Here is a 23,432-nt window from a genome sequence, read left to right on the forward strand (position 1 = left end):
CAATGACTTTGTCCCACCTCTGAGATGTGGACTCGAGTCATGTGACTTGGACTCGAGTCAGACTCGAGTCATGAATTTGATGACTTGCGACTCGACTTCGACTTGCATAACAATGACTTTGTCCCACCTCTGGTTCTGGGCCTCGCCAAGGTCGACTCAGCCTTCAATGAGTACCTGGTGTTAGTGGTGTACAACATCAGCATTGAGGAGGAGTCAAAGGCGGCACGGTGTGCGTGATGCTGGCTACACCATCCCCACGTGCGCCGTACCACCCTAAAATAGGTGCTCGCTAACAGAACTCGCCCGAGTGGTAGGCTATACGTGCGGAGGTGATGGCGAGGAAGGGGGGTCAGTGGTCATTGTATTATCGAGGATCGCGTTTTGTTGTTCCTAAGTGAATTTCCCACCGAGACGATCACAGGCACGGGGCGATTCATCTCCCCGGGATCTGTGTGCCGAGTAAACGATGCTGCTGCCGCTGCGTAAGTTGTGGAGGGTGGGTGGGGGTCTGCGGCCTCCGTGTTGGCGCACTGCTCGCAGGAGAGAGAGAAACACAAGCCACCACGGGGCGCGTCGCCTAGTGCACAGGCGAACGTCGCCTATTGCCGGGAGTGTGCGTGTTTAAACGTTTGAGTGTGATGGCGATGATGATGCCCGCGATGATAATGTAATTGCTGCTGATGCCAAGGAAGATGCTGCTGCTGCTGATGAGGATGCTTCTGCTGCTGGTTATCCCGATGCCGCTGCTGCTGATGATGATGCTGACGATGACAATGCTCTGATTGCTGCTGCTGGTTTTGCTGATGATGACTTAAGTGCTCCTGCTGTTGCTGCTCCTGACTGCTCTTCCTGTTCGTGACCTTGACGACGATTAATGGCAATACTACTGCTGCTGCTGATGATGATGATGCTGCTGTATCTAATAATGACAGCACACCACTACTGCCGCTTCATCTGCTGCTGCTGATGATGTTGCTGATGATGATACGCATGCTTTTACTTGAGTCGTTTATAGTGTTAATTTTTTTTTACATGCCTTCGATACCAATTTATTAGAATGCTATTTTGTTTGTATGTAAATTGATTTAATTGTTCTTGCTCTTAAGTTTTTTTTACAATGTTTTCGTTTATCTGTACAGCACTTTGAATTGCATATTTTGCACGAAAGAGTGCTATAGATATAAAGGCGTGATTGCTTGACGATGATTGAGATGGTCATGACGACGATTCCATCGGCGGAGTTTGACTTCTGTATTTGGGGGTGCAGGTCGTCCCTATGTCCCTCAAATTAGTAACAGCGAATGCATTGAACTACTGTCTTCATTGTAATCTTCATTGTAAACTACCGAAAATAAATCAATAAAGGTGCCCAGTTTAAAGGGGGGGGGGCGACGTTGCCCCCCTCGTGCACCCCAACAAAACTCGTCCCACAGACGACTCTACCACTATGGCTCACAATGATGATCCTCGAAGCTGCGATTGCTGCTGCTGTTGATGATATCGATAATGTATTTGTGTCTGTGCAGGAGGAAGACAAGTCTGGGAGAAAATATCCTGGCAACTTGGCAGCAATATACGTATTTTTCGATGAAAAAAAAGTTTACATTAATTTATTTTGAGAAAATCCGACCTGGACTCCAGGCCTGCGTGCCACAACCGCCGCTCGCTCGACACAGAAGCATCTTTGTTGAGACATTGGGACTCGAGTTCACTCACTCGGGAGGTTATTCTGGGCAATAATCGCCACCGTGGAAGCTGCGAGTTGTGGTGCTGCGGGACCCATGTCCAGATCGTAATATATTCCTTCCCCCCCCCCCTCTTATTATGTGCTTGCTACTTCTGAAGAACTTTGATCTCGCCCATGTGTTTGACAGCAGACTTCTTTGAGATTCTGGGGAATAGGGCTCATTTGTGATGGCGCGCCGAGTGAATGAAACAGACGCAGCTTTGTAAAATTCACTTATTTATGCAAAATGTTCAAGTATTGTGTATAACATTTGTGGGGGGGGGGGGGGGGTGGCGAGGATGGAGGGTTGGAGCGGTGACACAGCGGTGAATGGAACTGTGCTGTGAACTCGGTGACCTGAGTTCAATTCCCGGCCACGGCTAACATCAGTGGCCGAGTGATATCCAAACGGGTCCTTAAGCGACCCGCAGTGAACATCATGGTGACGTGTGGTCAAACAACCCACCGTGGCCTCTACTGCATTTGGGAAGCCTTCCTCCAGCGGTGGATTGATGAAAGGGCCGCTGTGCTTGTACACGTGGCGTGCCTATGCCCCCCCCCCCCCCACCCGTCGGCCCTTTTCCCAATCTCAATTTAAAAAACGTCCCGGCAAAACACGGAACGTTGGCCCAACGTTGGGGAACCTTCAGCCAACGTTGGAGGAACGTTGGCCCAACGTTGGGGAACCTTCAGCCAACGTTGGAGGAACGTTGGGCCAACGTTCGGGGAACCTTCAGCCAACGTTGGAGGAACGTTGGCCCAACGTTGAGGAACCTTCAGCCAACGTTGGAGGAACGTTGGGCCAACGTTTGGGGAACCTTCAGCCAACGTTGGAGGTACGTTGGCCCAACGTTGGGGAACCTTCAGCCAACGTTGGAGGAACGTTGGGCCCAACGTTGTGGGAACCTTCAGCCAACGTTGGAGGAACGTTGGGCCCAACGTTGTGGGAGTACTGGCACAATGCTGGGGGGGGGGAAACGTTGAGGCGATGTTTGGGGCTAGCGTTCGTCCAACGGTTTTGACCACTTGTCCCAACGTTTGCCCAACGTTGCACGTTTGCTGTGGGTGTTATATATATGTTACAACGTTGGCTGTGCTGTTTGTTTCTGGAAGCTTAATGTCACTGGTGGTGTTTTGCGACGTCGCATCAGCTGATGCTGTGGGGGGCGGTGGCGGTTACGTCGGGATCTGTGTACGGTGAAGCACAGCAGGAGTATAAACACACAGATCGAAGCAACGAGAAGCATTTCTTGCCGAAAGTTTATTATTACTATGTACAAAATATAATTCTGTAAGCAATGTTAATTTTCGAGTGCATTAAACTCTCTATTGTAACTCAATCGATCTCAAATGCGACGGGGGTGAGGTTCATTTTCGAATCCAGGCTCCGGGCAGCAATACGGACTGCAGGTTGAGACGGTATATTGGGACACGGACCGCAAGAATTAATGGGCACCATGAATGATCTGACGAGAGAAAAACAAAACCCTCCCAACTGTCGAATCTTTGTCGAAGCAAATGTTTACAACAACAACAAAAAATAATCTAAAATAAAAACATTTCATCGTTCAAGAATAAGAAATTTCTGAGAGATTAATAGCCATATACAGACTGTACAAATATAAAGAATCCAGATTAAATTGTTTTAGCTCACTCAGTTATAATAATAAGAATATCGCGGACGGACGGCAGCACGGAGAGTGAAAAACAAATGAAAATTATACGTTTTAAAAAAGTAACAACAATAAAATATGCACGCTTGATAAAATTATCACATTTAGTACGCTAAATGACACTTCCATTGAATGCGTATGAATTGAAACAAAAACGTTGGAAATCGTAGATCGGCAGGCGATGTACGTCGCACACGTCATCGCTTTGGTCTGCGATGTTTCTTTTATTTTTAATTTCCCAGACGGGTTCCTTCCAACGACTGAGCCACTCTTTTGCAATTTACATTGGCTCACGTTGTTGTTGTTGTTGTTATTGTTGTTGTTATTGTTCGATGCCACTCATCTGTACACCCGGGGCACGGGCAAGTTTAAACTGAACAACAAACAAAACCGATGAAAAACGTGGCTTGCAGTTTGTATCGATACAGATGATCAGCCCTGTTTGCCAATCCACCACTGGATGGAGAGGACCTCGCCAAGCCATGCCTCGACTCGCGGAGAATTCGTCGGTGAGTGTGAAAAAAAACTAAAAAAAACTATTTTTTTTATTTCACCAGGTAAGGCCCACACTGAGCTATATCGCTCTTTTTTTCAGAAGCGACCTGGCCACAAATTATAGCTCAACCAAGTGGTTTATCATCATCACGTGGACATTTGCAGCAGCCAAATACTCTGAACACGTGATGTTCATTCTAAAATGTGGGAGGGAAAAAGCGGAGGACCTGGATGAAGATCCACGCGACCACGGGGAGAACATGCAAACTCCAAGTATACAGGCATCGTCAGGGTCGGGATCGAACCGACGACCTCCTGTATATCAGGCGAGGTAGTTAACATCTCCTAGCCACCGTGGCGAAATGGGTTGGTGAGGCGATAACAATGACTCCACTGCAAAAACGTCTTCATATCGATGGTGACATCATCAGGAAACAGACTGTTACCAGCACTTTTTTCATATTTTAATCATTATTATCATAAGGGAAGACTTCGAAAAGGGGAAGGCATCTTCTTTAGTCCTCACAGAGGATTGTTTTGTATCTCATCCGACTGCGCCACTCATTCATTGTTTCTTTTTTTACAACAGCTCGAACGCCTGGCAGATGTGATAAGCAAAACGACAGCAACATTCGCGTCGACTCCAAAAAGACTCAAACACCTTCATAAACCAAAACGCAACAACGCAAAAAAAACATTTGCACAGTGAGATTAAGACACCTTCGAATAATTATTAAATATGCAGACGTGTTGCACAAACGATTTGTTCTCGTGAACTTTTTTGCAAAGTAACTGGTGCGTGGCCGTTGACTGCCATTGCTGATGTAGTGGTCCTGCGTGTTACGTGTGGCTTTGCAGTGGTGGTGTTGGTGCGAATGATGGTGGTGATGGTGGTGCTGATGGTGGTGATCGCAATGGTGGTCGTGTTGGCAATGGTGCTGGTTGTGGTGACGGTGGTGGTAGTGTTGGTAATGGTGGCGGTTGTAATGGTTGGTTGTCGTGTTGGTAAATTGTACTGGTGGTGTAGGGTTGGTGTTGATTCTGGTGGTGGTTCTGATGATGGTGGTGCTGGTTATGGTGGTGTTTGTAGTCATGGTAATGGTGGTGGTTGTGGTGAAAATGGAGCTGACGGTGGTGCTGGCAGTTGTGGTGTCGGAAATCATTGCCGTAGTGGTTCGCGCACTGCGCTCTGATCCTGCAAGCCAGACTCAATTCCTTACTCCACGAGGCCTCCCCTAGGTCAACTCAGCCAAAAATGAGAACAGCACATCTTGTTCTGTTTGACCATCAGCACCGCAGAGACGCACGCACCGCCAACCGCAGTGCAGGCGTTTGTTCGACAAGGCTCCCCCAAATGTCCCGTTGCTCGCCGTACCAGCCTTCAGCCGACCAGTCAATCGGCGACCTCAATTCAACCGGGGTGCGGACCCTCTCGAACCGCAAGGCTCTTCCCCCAAGGCTGACCCGGAGCAACGAGCCAGCACTCTCCCCGACGACTGCCCATCCCGCAAGGCTGTGTTCGTTACTACCGGGCCCGTCGTCTCTGATGATTGGGGGTTTGTGATGGCCATTCCACGTGTTTTGTTGTCGTGGTGGTGGTGGTGGCGGCGGCGGCGGTGGTGGCAGCGGTAATGGTAATGTCCACTCGCCCGTATTGGCTGGCCAATCTCCCCTCCTCCCCGGGGCTTCCATTTCAGTCACACCGACCGGATAAAATATTTCCGTGCCCGGCACACCGCATCCAGTACATCACCTCGAGACGCGAAGGCGTCTGGGCCCGTGTTTGTCCACCGCTGCCTCCCCCCCTAGGGCCTGCTGAGCTGCGTGTAGATGGGCTGCTCCCAGTGCTGGGGGCTGTGCGCTGCCGCCGGCGCCACGGACGCGTGCAGCGGCGCCGCCTCGCCGCCCGGCGCGTACAGCGAGCACTGGCCCGCTGAGCCCGCGTACGACGAGAAGCCGCCCGAGTAGAGGCCGCTCGCCTGGTGGCCCGGCGAGTGCCCTGACATCTGGCCGTAGTAAGCGGCGGCGGCCGCGGCTGCGGCGGCCGCGGCGGCGGTCGCCGCAGCCGAGGGCGACGATGAAGATGACGACGACGATGAAGACGACGACGATGAAGAGGACGATGGTGACATGACGGCCGCTGTCGAGTGCTGGTGGTGGCTGCTGCCCTGCTGCTGTTGATGTTGGTGGTGGAGGGCACCGTGGTGGTGGTGGTGGTGCTGCAGCTGCTGCTGCTGGTGGTGGTGGTGGTGGGCGCCGGTGTGGTGCTCTGCGTAGTCGTACTGCTGCTGCTGCGAGCGTGCACTCTGCAGGTCGGAGAAGGGCGGCCCGTAGTGCTGGATGCTGAACGATCCGTAGCTGATCGTCGGCTGCTGCTGCTGCAGTGGAGGCGGAGGCGAGTTTTGCTGCTGCTGCTGCTGTACCGCAGCCTGCTGCTGCTGCTGGCTGTAGTGACTCGGGCTCAGCTGCTCGGTCTTGATGTGCGTCGGCCGCTCCTGCTCCTGCAGCTTGGCCGTCCAGCCGGCCGCCACCGCCGCCGCCGCGAGGCCGTAGCCGTACTGGCCGTGCGGAAGGTACTGGTCGAACTCGTTCACGTCGAAGGGCTCCATGTTGGAGATGACCTCGCTGCTCAGCTCGCCCATGTCCACGTTGCTGAAGTCGATGTGCTGGCGCGCAGGGGTCGCAGCCTGCTGCTGCTGTTGCTGCTGGTGGTGGTGGTGGAGTTGATTGTGGTGCTGCTGCTGCTGCTGCGTGTGCTGATGGTGGTGTTGCTGCTGCTGCGTGTGCCCCATGCTTGGGGCGGTGGGAGCGACGCACGTTTGGCTTTCGGGCGCCTGGAGGGGGCGCTTGGCGTCTCCGCCGCCAGCCTTGGCGCCCTGCTCCGTCTTGGGCGTGCTGGGCGGGGTGGGGGGGCTCTGTGCCTGGCCTGCTCCAGACAGCACGCAGGGCGGGGTGGGGGTGGGGGGTTTCCCATCTCGGTTAAATAGCAACAATGGAACGATAGCGTGACCGCTTTTGCGCACTGCGGGCGTAAGCTACGAATTTGCATTCGTGATCATCGTCGTCAACATCGTGCTGGTAATGATGATGATGATAATGACGAATAAAGGGCTGTCCATAAATGACGTCACGCGATTTTGGACGATTTTTTACCCACCCCACCCCCTTGTTACACGGCGTCACAAAAAGTCAGACCCCCCCTAAAATATGACGTCACAAAGCTCTGCCCCCCCCAAAAAAAACATGCTTCAAATCGCTTTAAACTATTGTCATTGGAGTCCGTATTTAATTTGCCGCTGCACTCTGATGTTGTAGGAGAAAACATTTATGAAAAAAAATTATATTTAATTAAGTAGAACGTGTTGTCTATATTTATTTAAAGTTGCGCATTTCGATGTAACGTCACATTTCTCAACCCCCTCCCCCCCTCGTCACACATCGTCACAAATGTCTGACCCCCCCCCACCCCCCTAGGTGCGTGACGTCATTTATGGACGGCCCTTAACTTGTTTGCCATTTATGCAGCCTCGTTGTATTGGGTGTTTTTTGGTGGTGGGGTGGAGGCAGCTGATCTTCCACCGTTGAAAGGTCAGCCTCTCCCTGCCTCCCACCAACCCACCACCGTTCCAAAATGTTTCTAAATTGCCTCGGTGGGGACGTTGGTTTCGCCGTTCGACTTGTGTCGCGCCCTGCCCTCCCCCTGCCTGCCACGCCTCCCACCAACCCTGATATCTAATTATAAGTTACTCAGTCTCTCCGCGGCTCTCCCTTCAGTTGTTTTACAGCACGGTGAGGTCAGCCCCCGGTTTGCAAGCACCTGCTAAACAAGGCCAGTAAAAAGGAGGTGATGTAGCCAGGACCGCAGCTGATAAGGGCAACGTACCAGACGGCACGGGGTGGGCTTTTAAGGCTGAGTCGACCTAGGGAAGCCGATAAGAGTGACCTGAAATCAAATCCCGGTTGTTGGGATCGCTGGGAAGCGGGAAACACACAATTGCGACTTCGACTTATCGGGTGTACGTTTAAAAGGCTGAGCCCACCTAGTGGAATCCGAAACCCCCCGGGAAATCTTTCGTGAATCGCGGCTGCAGCTCGCTGGTTATTGGGCAGAGCAATGTTGGCACTGCTCACGTACACTTAGCCACGCATGAACCACGTTAACGCACCGACGCATGAACACACAGACATTAACGCTCAGACATGAACTTACGATAAACGTGTGATAACGACACTTACACGCATACGTGCGCACAAACAGATACGAACAACGATCCCCTGTAGAGCTTTAACAGACTGTGAGGGCAAGTGCTGTTAGCGAGCACCTATTAAGTCCGGTAGAACACACGAGGTGGTGGTGGGGTCAGATCCACGCTGAGCCACATTTAACCTCCTCAATACTTCACAATAGAGTATTTTTTTAGGTTATATTGCGTACGTATAAATGTGTCGGGTATAATTAGTGAGCTTTGTGATGTACATAACAAACCTCACTAATTGGCTGTGTCGGGTGGTGGTGATGGTGGTTTCAACGACACATTTATATTTACGCGATTTAACCCCCCCAACAAAAACTCTGTCATGGATAATATCGTTCGCGAAAGCCTACTGCGTGTTAAACTCCTCAGTGCTGACGTTTGCACGGCGCTCCAGCTTCGTGCCGCACTGGATGACCCCGAGGGGACAATTGGAACGCGGTGAGCTCCACCAGAGGGCCTGACCTCGGCGCTGATGGTGGCGCGTACGCTTCCATCGGCGGAGGAGCGCCTTTGCCTCTAGCTCGGAATTGTTCAGGTGTCTCTGCGTAAAGTGTACGCGCTAAATGTTGACGTCGGTGTTTGTTTGTTTGTTTGGCGATTTTGTTAGGTGTAATACTTGTCCACGCCTGCCCACGCACTTTTTTTTTTGCCGCTGGCTTCGGACAGTCGCCGAAAATACGAATGCGGTAACTCGCATGTCTTTCTCTTGTGCTCTGAATTATATCCCGCGAGCAATCTTTGCCTACTTTTAGACTTGATTTGCATTTATTTTTGACGTTTATTTTTTTTCCAAAGGATATGATTTCCAAAAAAAAGCAACACAAATGTAAATAACACTGTCGAAAAATTAAACAATAAATAATAGGTGACGTTTCAGGCAATGGCCCGTCTTTATAGCAAACAATTCGCATCAAAGAATGTTAACATCATGGGACCTCCTTTGCCAGTACTAAAATATGAGAATAAGTGTTTCCTCTTTCATCTGGCAACAAAACAGGTGTTAAGTAAAATTTCGATTTAAAGCTATCGTGACTGCAGAGATTCATATTCTTGGTTCTTTCGGTAAAGTCACGTAGAAGGGAAATAATAAAATAATAAAAATATTAAACAATAAAAATTATCACGACGTGTCGACTGCAACACAAGCAATCATCATCAGGTGTGAAAGCCACAGCAAGAACATGAAAAAAGAAATTTGATGTGGATTTCACACCTGATGATGATTGCTTGTGTTGCAGTCGAAACGTCGTGAGAATTTTTTTTGTTTTATATTTTTATTACTTTATTATTTCCCTTCTACGTGACTTTACCGAAAGACCCAATAATATGAATAGGTGTTAAGTTATTAAAACACCAAACTGAAACCTTTTACAAGGAATCATGTCTGCATTAACCACAATACTTGTGGTCAAAATGCAAACAAAAAACATACTTTGATAATATATGCATTGTTTTTCAAACTGATTGGTCCATACCAGAGACAGCTTTCTTTTAAGCCTCGTCTCAAACGGTGTTAGACCAGAAGACGCCAACAGGCGTTGACCAATCAGTTTCAAAGACAATGCATATATCATTAGAGTATGTTTTTTGTTTGCATTTTGACCACAAGTATTGTGATTAATGCAGACATGATTCCATGTAAAAGGTTTCAGTTTGGTGTTTTATCAACTTAACACCTGTTTTGTTGCCAGAAAAAAGGGAAAAAAAATTTTTTCTCAAAAGAATGTTGTTGTTGTTGACAAATGTGTTGAATTTGTTTCGTTAGTTGTGCTCCTTCGCCACTGCCAACATAGCAGCAGCGGTATCGCACGCAAGAAAATCGTCCCGGCCACATCAACAATTATTTTCACGAGCGAAGAGCGCACTTATCACCAACCGATTCATTTAACAGCTGCCCAACTGCAAAAAAAAAAAGTTACCTCTCACTTAGATAAGTCACGCTTGCATTTGCCAGTAACGTTCTCAGTCAGATAAAAAAAAACGATGAAGGATCAGTGAGCTAACTGGGTGGGTTTAACGATCTGCTGTGTGCGAAGGCGATCATCCAGCAGTGCATCGAGCAAGGGCTGTCAAAATAACTGGGTTGAGAAGCTGCATCTCCACCCACTCGGCAAATCACCCCCCCCCACCACCAACAAAGACCCCCCTCCACCCGCCCCATGCCCCCCACCTTCTATCGTAATTCTTAACACATTTCTTTGCAGAAAATGTCATAACTCAGGACTTAGCTACGGTCTTCTTAACCCAACACCCTGGGACAATCCTCTCAGCTCGCGTTGCCTGTTGAGTCCCAACACGCGCTCCGTGTCTTCGACGCTACTAACTCTTAGTGAGTTAGCTTCAATCATTAATTTTTTTTTATAATCTCATATATTTTGCCTACGTGAAAAAAAAACACATTGTGGCTTAAGTGGACATACCCACCCCACACGCAGCACGCATCTCTAAATTAAACAAAACTATCAGTTTCTTTACGATTAGGACCCACTGAGTGACACTGCTTTTTTCAGAAGCGACCTGCCCACAAATGATAGCCCAACGCAGTGGCTTAAGGCGTGGAAATGTATATCAGCCCAATACTAGAAACGCGCGTTTCTAAATGTGGAGAGAGAAACAGGACCACGGGGCGGGAGAGAGACACACAAACTCCAAATATACAGAAGGCGTCAGGGTCGTGATCGAACCCACGACCTCCTTGCATACCAGGCGAGGTAGTTAACATCTCCTAGCCACCGTGATGATGAGAGAGAGACACGCAAACTCCAAATATACAGCAGGCGTCAGGGTCGTGATCGAACCCACGACCTCCTTGCATACCAGGCGAGGTAGTTAACATCTCCTAGCCACCGTGATGATGAGAGAGAGACACGCAAACTCCAAATATACAGCAGGCGTCAGGGTCGTGATCGAACCCACGACCTCCTTGCATACCAGGCGAGGTAGTTAACATCCCCTAGCCTCCCTGATGATGATGATGATGATGAGAGAGAGACACGCAAACTCCAAATATACAGCAGCAGGCGTCAGGGTCGGGATCGAGCCCACGACCTCCTGAAAACCAGGCGAGGTAGTTAACATCCCCTAGCCACGGCGGCGCGTCACAAAAGCAGGTGGTGAGCCGAGCACTCACCGGTGTGGGCCGACAGGGATATGGGGTCACCCAGGGACCCGCCCTCGCCGTGGACCCCCTTGAAGATCCCTCCGTGGGGGTCTGCTCCGCAGGGGCTCGCCGCGTCCCCGTCGCCGGAGCCCTTGACGGATTTCCGCCGGCGTGGTTGGTACTTGTAGTCCGGGTGGTCCTTCTTGTGCTGCACACGTAGCCGCTCGGCCTCCTCGATGAACGGTCTCTTCTCGATCTCGTTCAGGAGGCTGCGTGCGGCGATGATGATCGCGATGATGATGATGATGAGATCGATTGATTGGTTACGGTGTGGTGATGATTGATGATGGTGGTTATTACGGAGATGGTAATTTTTGACATCACGATGATAATGGGCAGTCATTAACGATGATGATTGATGATTGTGGTGATGATGGTGATGGTTAGCGAGCAAATGGTAATTTTTAGCATCGCAATGATGGTGGCCGAAAGTTATGAGATTTTGCAGAGAGCATTTGGATCATCAATCATAATGACGACGATGATTTACAAATTATAACGATGATAATGAATACCATTTTGAAAAGATGATGATGATGATGATGGAGAGATGGGGAGATAAATTCACGCGCGGACACAGAAGAAAGAAAAACAATAACATTAGTTCACGTAACTACTGCATATGACTCGTGCGCGAATACAGACGCAACGGGATAGTAGCAGCCGCGTGTGCAATCACGTGTATGGAAGAGGCAGGTGGCAACCACGTGGATTGGACAGGCATGGCAAATAGATGGCCTCATTTTTTGTGTATGGGTATCCACTATCGTTCACTTGACTTTTCCACTCAGCCACTCAACATTACCGCCGACTCACTCGCTCACTCGATAACTCACTCAATCACACACTCACTGATTCACTCACTTCAATCCAGTAACTCATCACTCGCGTGTTTACGCACTCTCTCACTCATACACTCAGTCACTTGCTAAAAAACGAACGTTCACTCACTCATTCGCTGCCCCTCCAATACACTCACTCGCTGATTAAATTTCACTGCTCGCTCATTCACTTAACTCACTCGCAAGCTAACCTCACTCACCAACCTCACTCGTTCACTCGAGCGCTCACCAAATGACTCTCGCGCGAACGCATTCTCTCAATCACGCGCTCGCTCATACGCACACTCAGTCACTCACGAATTCACTCGCCCATGCGCCAACTCACTCACCGGCTCACCGGCACCATTCACTCACCGACTCACAAACTCACGAACTCTCTCGCTTGCTCACCCCCCCTCCCTTCTCCCTCCACCTACATCACGTCTGCTGGAACGAGAGACGTGCCCTGGGGGATTTCATAACGGCACTCCCTTACCCCTCCCCCGCCCCATCCCTCAATCCCTCAGCCAAGTCCACTGAAAACTGGGCACCACTACCACGCTGCTTTAGATTATTCTCGCAAAGGGCTCAGCACCAGGGCTTAATTTCGCAGCGATATTTTGTGGAAAGCTGCTGCTAGGCTGGATTGGAGCAATATGGATTATCGGTGCAAGGCACTGCCAGTAGAATACAAGTTATGCCCGTCATATTAAAAACAAAAAATTCCTATAACCTTTTGAACAGGTTATTGCCCGAAACGTCGGCTGTTATATATGCACCACTGCCAACGCAGCAGTATCGCAACATGTATTGTCGTGATGTTGAGTGGAGTTGACCAATAACAACAATGATTAAAACGTATATTGTGCAGCTCTTTGCTGTGAATCCATTAGAGTTGTTGCTCGATTCCTACTCACGGCCAACATCAGCGACTACTATCCTAACCGGTCCTGGGCCTCCCCTCGACTGACTCAGCCTCAAATGCGCACCTGGTTCGATGTGTAAACTTCGCCACGATGGAGCTAAATGGTGCCCGCCATGGTGCTGTCCCCCCTCCCTTCCCCCCACGTATTATAAGGTGCTCGCTAACAGAACTTTCCCCAAAAAAGTCTGTATGAAGGCTATACGGGGAATCTTTGTCTTTGTCGTTTCTGCTTGACCACAAACTACATCACACGCTTGCCCGTGCCAGTTGGGGAAAGCGGGCAGGGGGCGGCCAGAACCGGCTCTGATATCAATCCCTCGTCACAGATGTTTGCCGTGCCCATGAATCTAACGCAGTTAGGTGGTGGCCAACATTGCCCGCCCTTCCTCGACCCTAGCAGATGTATATCCGGCGTCTAAGCATCTCACGTGTATATCTTGATTGACATTGTAATATCGTGCGGTCACGTAACTCAGCGCATATGTTTAAAATCATATTTTATTTCACTCACTGAAGTGCGTTACTTTGCATGAAGAGAAAGGCAACGTTCTGCACCCCAAGATATTAGTTTGATTCTTGAAACTGCGCGAACCTTCTAATGACCAGCGTGGAGACGTATGGTCAAGCAACATCACCATGATCGAAACGGCGACCGCTTGACGGAGCAAACCCGTGCACAATTCCCAGTTCTCTGAGCCATCCCCAGCTACAAACGTCCATTCCTTCACCGGTGCATCGCTCAGGACCACGCCTGTCAATCCACTGCTGGATGAACGCCCCCTTTGCACGACGCGTCAGCCACGGAGGGTTGATTGAGCACCGACCCGCATTGACCAGCGTGTAAAAATATACGGTCAAACATAACCATCGTGATCGAAAAGGCATGGGGTGGTGGCGGAGTAGGTTGGTATGAATGCACTCAGCAAACGGACTGATTGGCAAGCGAGGCTGAAACGGAGTCTCGTAATTAATGTAATACAGAAAATGCAACGCGCTGCAACACACGGGCACACACCGTGTAGCGTCTACACGCAGTCGAATCCAAAGTCGCAATGCCGACACGGTAGTGAGGGCACGTGCATCACAGGCAACATTCATTGACGATTTTAGTTTGAACACACACACACACGCACGCAGAGAGAGGGAGAGACATATCCGATGCCGAAGAGGAAATTGTGGGAAAGTTATTTCGCCTGCAATTGGACAGGAGAGGGCATTTCAGCGAGGGCACGTTGTGAGCGAGTCAACAGCGCGCAAAGTGAGTTCTTACCTCCAAACTATGATAAGAACAACAGACTCTAGAAGGAGGAGCGGCCTACCAAAACAAAGATAAAGATCCCTGACCCCACCCACCCTGCATAGCCTTAACAGACTGTTGGGGCAAGTGCTGTTGGCGAGTAGCAGCACCTTTACCCAAGACCTGTTCAAATAATCATCGAACTCCAGTGGCCGGGTTTCGTAGCGTAGCGCGCTAACCGCTATACAACCGCTCCCCAACACACACACATACCAACACACACACACACACAACAACACACACACCAACACACACACCAACGTGTACACACACACCAACACACACACATAAACAAAGACAACGATCCCCCGTATAGCCTTAACAGACTGTATGGGCAAGTGCTGTTAGCGAGCACACATCAACACACACACACACACACCAACACACACACACACACCAACACACACACTCACGGACACGTACAGCGAAGAGGACAACCAAAGCCCACTCACCGCCACAGTTTGCCCAGCGTCTTGCTCAGCTCGGCGTTGTGCAGGTGCGGGTACTGATCGGCGAGCTTGCGACGCGCAGCCTGCGCCCACACCATGAACGCGTTCATGGGCCTCTTCACGTGCGGCTTGCACTTGGAGGAGCCGTTCACCCTCACGGGCATCGGCACCAGGGTCCAGTCGTAGCCCTTGAGCACCTGGCTCACCGCCTCGCGGATGCTGTCCGGGAACTTCTCGTCGTCGTCATACCGTGTCCCGCAGCCGCTCTTGCGGGACCCCGCGACCCCGTGGCCGCCGACCCCGCCGACGTTGCCGGCCAAGCCGCCGCCGCCACCGCCGCTCATCCCGGCCCCGTAGCTGCCCAGGCCGCTCTCGTCGCTGTCGGAAGCGCCGCTCAGAGAGCCTCCGTGCAGCGACGGCTCAGACTCGACGTCGGACACGTCCGGGCTCGGCACGTGTGACAGCATGGTGTGCAGTCGCTTCTCTGCCATCGCTCGCTCGCTCGCTCCAAATCGCTCGCTCCCCTCTGCGCGCTGCTGCGGCTCTGTGTGTGTGTGGCTGCCTCTCGCTAACGCTTCGCTCGGCGCGTGTCTCGCTGTGGGTGCGCGCGCGCCTATCTCTCGGTCGCTGGCTCTGACGCCGCCTCTCTCGCGGGACAAGGCAGCGAAGACCGACTGCGCGAACGGAGGGGTGCCCAGCGCTGGAGATGCAATGCAGAGCTTAGCCTGTGCTGCTGACACGTCGCGTCAACGCGCGGGGGGGGGGGCATCGACGCTCGCTGTGTAAAAGAACGCAGCCCGAACCGTAGCAATGGCGAATGAAAATGCCGACGAGGGTAACGATGAGAGAATAACGACTCAGCCCCTGCGCTCGCTCCGCTCTCACTCTCTCTCTCTGTCTCTCCTTCCCTGCAGAGTCGCGCACAAACTCCACTTGGGCTTCGCTCACGTTATAAACGCCTAATTATAAACATCGCCGAGTGACTCATCCCCCCAGTGGGCGGGGAATCCATCCCCATTGGCTGAATGTTTCGTTATTTTATTTTCTACTTTTTTCTAGTTCTGCGAGTCGGCACCCCGTGGGGGATGAGGGGGTGGAGGAGGAGGGGTGGGATGGATGATGGGGGGGGCGAGGGGAGGAGGAGGTGTGCCGAATGGGTGGGGGGTGCCAAGTTGCTTGTACGAGGTGGATGGGTGGGTGAATGCTGGACCGTGTGGCTGAGAGCGTTTGTGGCTTTTGCTGTTAGGGTGGAGGAAACCCATGGATTGTGAATTCTGCCGCTGTTGCTGCCGCCGCCGATGATGATTCTTGCTACTGCTGGCGCTGCTCTTTCTCTGTCCGTCTTTCCGAATGAATCGTGACGGTGGAAGGCGGCTGGCTCCAGCATTCGGGCTTAACGATAAGCTGTGCGTTGTCAAGAGGCGTCTCGTCAGTGACCGACTCCTCTCTGTGATGGTGCCGAGGCACGAACCCCGCGGCAGGGCACGCGGGTAGGTCGACTCGTGCATTGTGAACATGCTTAGAGTGAGAGGGGGTTGGGGGGGGGCAGGTCTTACACCTGTGTACTCACCCCGTACAAATAGTCAGCGATAGATCCGTACATACCACGACTATCTTTAATAGTTACCGTGGCATTTACAGCCCGAGCGCCATACACTTAAGTGCCCAATGTTGGCCGATTAAACAGAAGGCTGGTGCTGGTGGGCGGCTCGTGGATAAGGCCAGCGCGACTTGCACGTCATTTATTGATGGGGACGAGGCAGCCTCGTCCCTGTCTTTCTGCTTGCTTATTGTTTACGCGCGGAGGCTGCATCGCTTAATGCGAAAGCTGAACGCGAGTTGCGTCGCGGGTGGCGCCGCGCCGAGTCGCTGTTGTTTTTTTCGTGTTTTTTTTTTTGCGGATAGGCAAATTGCAGGTGGCGACGAAGGGCACTTGTGTCTTTTTTTTTTGCAGCCTTTCCCTGTTGCGTAGTGGTGAGCGCACTGCGCTACAGCGCCCGTTCGAACCCGCGTTCGACTCCCGCGCACGGCTATTGACGACGAACATCTGACCACGTGGTTGTGGCCCCGACCTGGTGGCGATGTTACACGCATCATCGGTCGGGAGACAAAGTCGGCCGATGTTGGGCGCGGTGCTGGTCACGAACACTCTCTCGTTATGTGCCGCTCCGGCTTTCTAACACGTATGTACGTTGAACTTCTTTCGCACCGTGCGTAGCCAAGCGTGCTAATCGGAGGTGGCGGGTGAAGGACAACAAACTGAAACACGCAAACTGAAAGAGGTGTGTGGTGCGGATTATAAATGTGTACATGCACTCTTTCCTGCGAGCAGTAAAGTCTGCGGCGCCCTAACTTGTTGCAACTTGATTAGGACAGTTTGCTTAATGCTTTGATGCAAGTAAAAAACAAACATCCGGATGTTTTGAGGGCAGGCATCGTCCAACAGTGGACCGATCATGGCAACTGATGATGAAATATAAACACATCTTCTCAGTTGCTGCTTTCTTAGCGCTGTACTTCGATTGACGTCACCAATCCACCGATGGTTATCGACCCGCGACGGAACGCCACGTGTCACTCGTAGGAGTTGTTCGACCATACTTCACCACTCTGGTCGCCTACGCGTTGGTGATGGACGGAGGCGATGAGGGCAGCACCTGTTACGTGAACGGGACTCTAACTCGTGTCGCTGCAGTGGTTAAGCGCAGTGGGCGAACCACAAAGACAAACGCACACACGCGCACTTGATGTCTGTGTGTGCGTGCGTGCGTGTACATGTGGGGGAGCGGTAGTGTCGCTGTTAGCCAAGCTGCGCTATGAACCTGGCGACCCGGGTTCGATTCCCGCTCACGGCCAACACCGGTGACGAATATTTGAATCGGTCCCGGGCCTCCCCTAGGTCGACTCAGCCTCAAATGTGTACCTGGTGCGATTTGTAAACATCGCCACTGGGGAGACGAAGGCGGCCGGGTGTGGTGGCGGCCACCCAAACCCCTCGTGTGCCGTCTAGGCCTTCATAGGTGTTCCCTAACAGTCGTTTAAGGCTATATGGAGTGTCTTTGTCTTTGTTTGTGTCTACACGAATGACAACATTGCAATAGTCGACTGAGTGTCTTGCGTTAGAATTATGTAAACGACACTAACGCATGAATTATGAATTATATACGCAAACATTACATATCGCCTTCATCACCACTTTCATTATGAATGCTATGCACGCACATGCATCGCCTTTATCCAGCAGCGGCTTAATTAAGTAAGTGCTAGATTAATTTATTGGTTAATTATTCTATTCCATTTAATTATTCCAATTACTTTACATCATTACGCGTGTTGTGCCCCGTATTAGTAGCGGATTTACGCTGTGAAACTGTTGAGTTCGTGGAACGATGTGCAGAGGCATTTAAGAATTTATACTAAACGTCTCTTACCTCGAGGTTCGGTTTACACCGATGGGGGGCAATGCCAGCAAACGAATTCTGACGAGTAAACAAACCAAATGACGTTACGATGGATATAAACACAGTATTCCGGGGATTATAATATGTATACATTATACCGGCATATGTATATACATGGTTCACGAGTTAATGCTCATGTGGTACTTCGAATAGGCATTATATGCATGGCTGACAGCTCAACACACACACACATACACACACACGCATACACACGGTATATATATGTAGTGTGTACATACGCAGTATGTTTGACGACGGGGGAGCGGTGGGGCAGTGGTTAGCGCTCACAACGCAATGAACTGCGGGCGAGACCTCTCTGTTTTGAACCCCAGCCCACGGCAAGATAATTTTCTTCACGAACAACCCGAATGAGGAAGTATGGTCAAACAACCCTCATAACCTTACAACGTCGTGGGGGGCGGGGGTGGTGAGTGGTGACCTTCATCCAGCAGTGGATTGAGAAAGGTGCTGTCGAACATAATATACGTATGGTGCATGTAAACACATACGCACACGTAGATGAACGCATACACATGTATACGTAGTGTTATATCCATAGTCTACGGGCTGCGTTGATATAGGCAGGAGGCTAAGTCGCTATGGACATCTATTGCGTGAATATCTAAAGTAGAGTTGAGCTATGAAACAGCTCCCCATTGACGTTAACATCGCACATTTGTCAAACACACGCACCTGGATATACAATCACGCAGTCGTACAAAGTCGTTATATTCTTCACGGAACATTTGTCAAAGTAATATACTGTACATAACTGTGCCATTGTACCAAATACGTAGCCGACAAGCGTTAGTTTTTTTGTTTTTTTTACAAAATCCACAGTAGTTTATTATTGTATTACAGTAGTTCGTATGCTAAGTTGTATGTATCAGTTCATCGCGGAGGGATATGGGATTGGGCTAACACAGGACCGTTGGGATGACGTCTTCATCGAGCAGTAGATAGATACAGTATCATGAATCGCCTGCTACTCCTGCTGCTGATGATGATGATGGTGATTTGGGTCTATGGTCATGAGCATATTTAGCCGCGATGTTTACATGAGATATGAGACGTGCTTCGTATCGGTGCTTCTCCCCAAGGCAGTTCGTCAATCCACTGCTGGATGAAGACCTCTGCGTCAACGCGGCATCAGTCGTGTGGGTTGCTCCACTCGATCACACTTCGCTCACGCTGGTGGTCACTGCGGCACGGGGAAGGTGGTGGTGGTGATGGTGGTGGTTGTGGCGGGGAGTGGTGGCGCGGTGGTTAGCGCGTTGTGCTCGGAACTCGGCGCACCCGAGTTCGATCCCCGCTCACGGCCACCAAACACCGGTGACGATTGTCTGAACCGGTCCTGGGTCTCCCCCAGGTCGTCTCACCCTCACATGAGTACCCGGTGCGGTGTGTAGTAAACATCGCCACGAGGGAGACAAAGGCGGTCGAGCTTGGTGCTGGCCACCCACCCCCCGCAGGTGCTCGCTAACAGCACTTGCCCCAACGGTCTGTTGAAGGTTATACGGGGGATCTTTGTCTTTTGGTGGTGCGGAGGTGGCAAAGGGGGGGGGGGGGGGGGGCATCGGGTCGGATATCGCTTCGCCACTGGTGTTAGCCGTGGCCGGGAATACATCGAACTCAGACCCCCGTGGTTCCGATGACATCGCACTGCGCTAACCGCTGCTCCACCGCTCCTCCACTCACGTGCGTAGCGTTCGCTGTCGCGCTCTGTGTGTGTGTGGTCCTTTATTTAGATTCATGTAAATATAGTGTATACTATATTACATATACAGTGATAGATTACTGGACATGACCCTTGTTTAAGATTACTGTGTTGTATATCGATGTGTGTGTGTATACACACACATCGATATACACACACATCAATTTAATATACACACAGTCATCTATACACACACATTAATCTGTATACACACAGCAATCCAAAATAAGGATCACGTTGTCGAACGCAAATCGTAGGTGTCAATGTCCCGCGTCGGTGAATCAATATGCAGAGATAATGACGAAAACTCAAAAAAACACTCTCCTCATTCATCATCAACACTGTCCGATAAAGGGGACCATATAGACAGCGACTGGCTGACGTTTCAGACGACGACCCTTATTCGGGGTATATATGGTTGTTTGACACAGCTTTCTATGAAAGAGCCGCCAATGCAAATCTAATCACAGCGCAAGCCCACGATGTGTAAATTCCCCTGCCTTTGTGCAATCGTAGTGACACGTATTTCCTCATTTTCACGTTTGACCACAAACTCGGCCACCTAAGTTCGATTTCCCGAACACACGGGCTAAAATTAGCGACATCTCAACCGGTCTTGGTAAACCACAACATCATCAACTCGAACTTTCCAGCGTGGTGAAGTATGGTCAAACCCCCCCCCCCCCACACACACACACGCTACCCCCCACTACCCCCGCCACCACCCCCACGCTATGGTCAACACGGCGTGGGGGAGGCCTTCATCCAGCAGTGGATTTAACAAAGGGCTGTAAACAATCGTTTAACACGTGACTCGTAATTAACCACTGATCAGTGAAACACGAATGTCGTATATGAACACTGCTACTGTGTGATGCATTTGTGCTTTTGCGATGCATTTGTCGTGAGAAAAACAGCCAAATAAAGGGTTTTTTTTATCGAGGGGGGAATTAAAGTCACCGATGACTTCTCTCCGCGCGTTATTTTCTCGCGTGTTTGCTCTTCCAATCAATGTGTGTGGTTGTCAACAGTGGCGACACAAGATACGAAAATGTCTCCCTTTCAAAATAAAGGCTTCATTTCACTCGACTCTTCCACGCGGTTATCAGGTGTCGCGTTCGTCTGTTGTGAATTGTGAGAAAAACATGCGTCACTCACACAGCTCATCGGTAAGCCAGTCACCCAAAGACAAAGATTCCCCGTATAGCCTTAATAGACTGTTGGGGAATGTGCTGTATTCGAACACCTAACACACCCCTCGTATGCAGTACGAGGGGATGGACAGCACCACGACCGGCCGCCTTTGTCTCCCTCGTGGCGATGTTTATACGTCGCTTGAGGTACTCACTTGAGGCTGAGTCGACCTAGTGGAGGACCAATGGCCGGTTCATATAATCGTCACCACTGGTGGTTGGCCGTGAACGGGAATCGAACTCGGTTCGTCGCGCTAACCGCTGCACTACCGCTCCCCGCAGTCACGCACACACACTCACTCACACACCCACTCAATCATCTTCTACTCGCTCAGTCACTCACTTCATCCACTCACCTCTCTACTCACTCACACAATCATCTACTTGCTCAGTCAGTCTTCCATTCACTTGACTGACAACCCATTTAGACACTCGCCCACTCATTCCCTCCGTCACTCACTGAGCCGGCCACTCACTAACCCGTTTAGTCATTTGCTAGTTCACTAATTCACCCACTCTTACCCATTTACTCGCCAACTCAGTCATACACTCGCTCACTCACGCACTCATTGAGTCGTCTGCTCACCCATTCAATTAATCACTCACTTCACGTGCCCACTCAACCACTCACTGGCAGCTTTGCATGCGAGCCGGCCGACACGAGGTGACCTTCGACGGAACTCACTGGCTACTCCGTACAGGGCTGCAGTTTCCACCATTAGCCAGAGGGAAGCGCCACAGCCGAGGTGCCCGATACGAGCAGTGCCAAGCCTCGAACAGTCAAACTGCCACCCCTCCCCCGTCAGCCAGCAGCGGATTGATTATGATCGATGAAAATTATGGCTGATGATGAGGTTTTTTTATTGGGGGGGGGGAGGGGAGCGGGGAGCAGTGGCATAGCGGTTCGCAAACTTACTCCGTGAACCGAGAAAAAAATTGTTCGATTCCGGGGCATGGCTAACATCAATGGTGAGCGATAAAGGATCTGATTTTGGACGCCCCTTCCTTCACCAACCCGTGCTATGTGACCAGCATGGTGAAGTATGGTCAAACAACCACTCGATTAACACGGCGTCGGGAGTAATTCACCCAGCAGTGGAATTACAAACTGCTGTAGATGGTCATGTTTGCAAGTGTACTCAGGACGCTGTGCAGAGGCTGAGCAGATGCAGTGCGACGTAGTCAGGGGTTAGTGGTAGCAGGGTCTGTCCGGCAAATCTGGAAAATGTCCTCACTTGGTACACCACATCCAGTATACATCTCGAGTAGCCACATGCCGACTCCGTTTTACCAGCGACTCAAAAAATGCGAAATATTTCGTGAGAGAGTTGGCCTTTCGAGAGTGTCTGTGTGGCCCACTCTCACACGCTGGCCAGGCAAAATATTTGAGTACCCACGCTCTACCCCACCACACTTTACCCCAACACACTTTACCCCAACACACTCTACCCCAACACACTTTACCCCAACACACTCCACCCCAACACACTTTACCCCAACACACTTAACCCCAACACACTTTACCCCAACACACTTTACCCCAACACACTCTACCCCAACACACTTTACCCCAACACACTCCACCCCAACACACTTTACCCCAACACACTTAACCCCAACACACTTTACCCCAACACACTTTACCCCAACACACTCTACCCCAACACACTTTACCTTAACACACTTTACCCCAACACACTCTACCCCACCACACTTTACCCCACGACACTCTACCCCAACACACTCTACCCCAACACACTTTACCCCAACACACTCTACCCCACCACACTCTACCCCAACACACTTTACCCCAACACACTTTACCCCAACACACTCTACCCCACCACACTCTCTCCTAACACACTTTACCCCAACACACTCTACCCCAACACACTTTACCCCAACACACTCCACCCCAACACACTTTACCCCAACACACTTCACCCCAACACACTCTACCCCAACACACTCTACCCCAACACACTCTACCCCACCACACTCTACCCAACACACTTTACCCCACCACACTCTACCCCAACACACTTTACCCCAACACACTTTACCCCAACACACTTTACCCCACCACACTCTACCCCACCACACTCTACCCCACCACACTTTACCCCAACACACTTTACCCCACCACACTCTACCCCACCACACTCTACCTCACCACACTCTACCCCAACACACTTTACCCCAACACGCTTTACCCCAACACACTCTACCTCACCACACTCTACCCCACCACACTCTACC

General features: G+C 50.8%; 1 protein-coding gene across 1 annotated transcript; it reads right to left on the reverse strand.

The window, feature by feature from the left end:
• Positions 1 to 5,699: 5,699 nt before the first annotated feature.
• LOC144935063 (transcription factor Sox-9-A-like) lies at positions 5,700 to 15,728 on the reverse strand. Its single transcript, XM_078861403.1, has 3 exons — positions 14,806 to 15,728; positions 11,281 to 11,519; positions 5,700 to 6,820 (listed from the first exon to the last, which is right to left on the reverse strand). The coding sequence occupies exons 1-3, from the start codon at positions 15,291 to 15,293 to the stop codon at positions 5,700 to 5,702; spliced, it is 1,848 nt and encodes a 615-aa protein (XP_078717529.1). The 5' UTR covers positions 15,294 to 15,728.
• Between the last annotated feature and the right edge of the window lie 7,704 nt (positions 15,729 to 23,432).

This window comes from Lampetra fluviatilis, chromosome 1, assembly GCF_964198595.1.
Source record: "Lampetra fluviatilis chromosome 1, kcLamFluv1.1, whole genome shotgun sequence".
NCBI lineage: Eukaryota > Metazoa > Chordata > Hyperoartia > Petromyzontiformes > Petromyzontidae > Lampetra > Lampetra fluviatilis.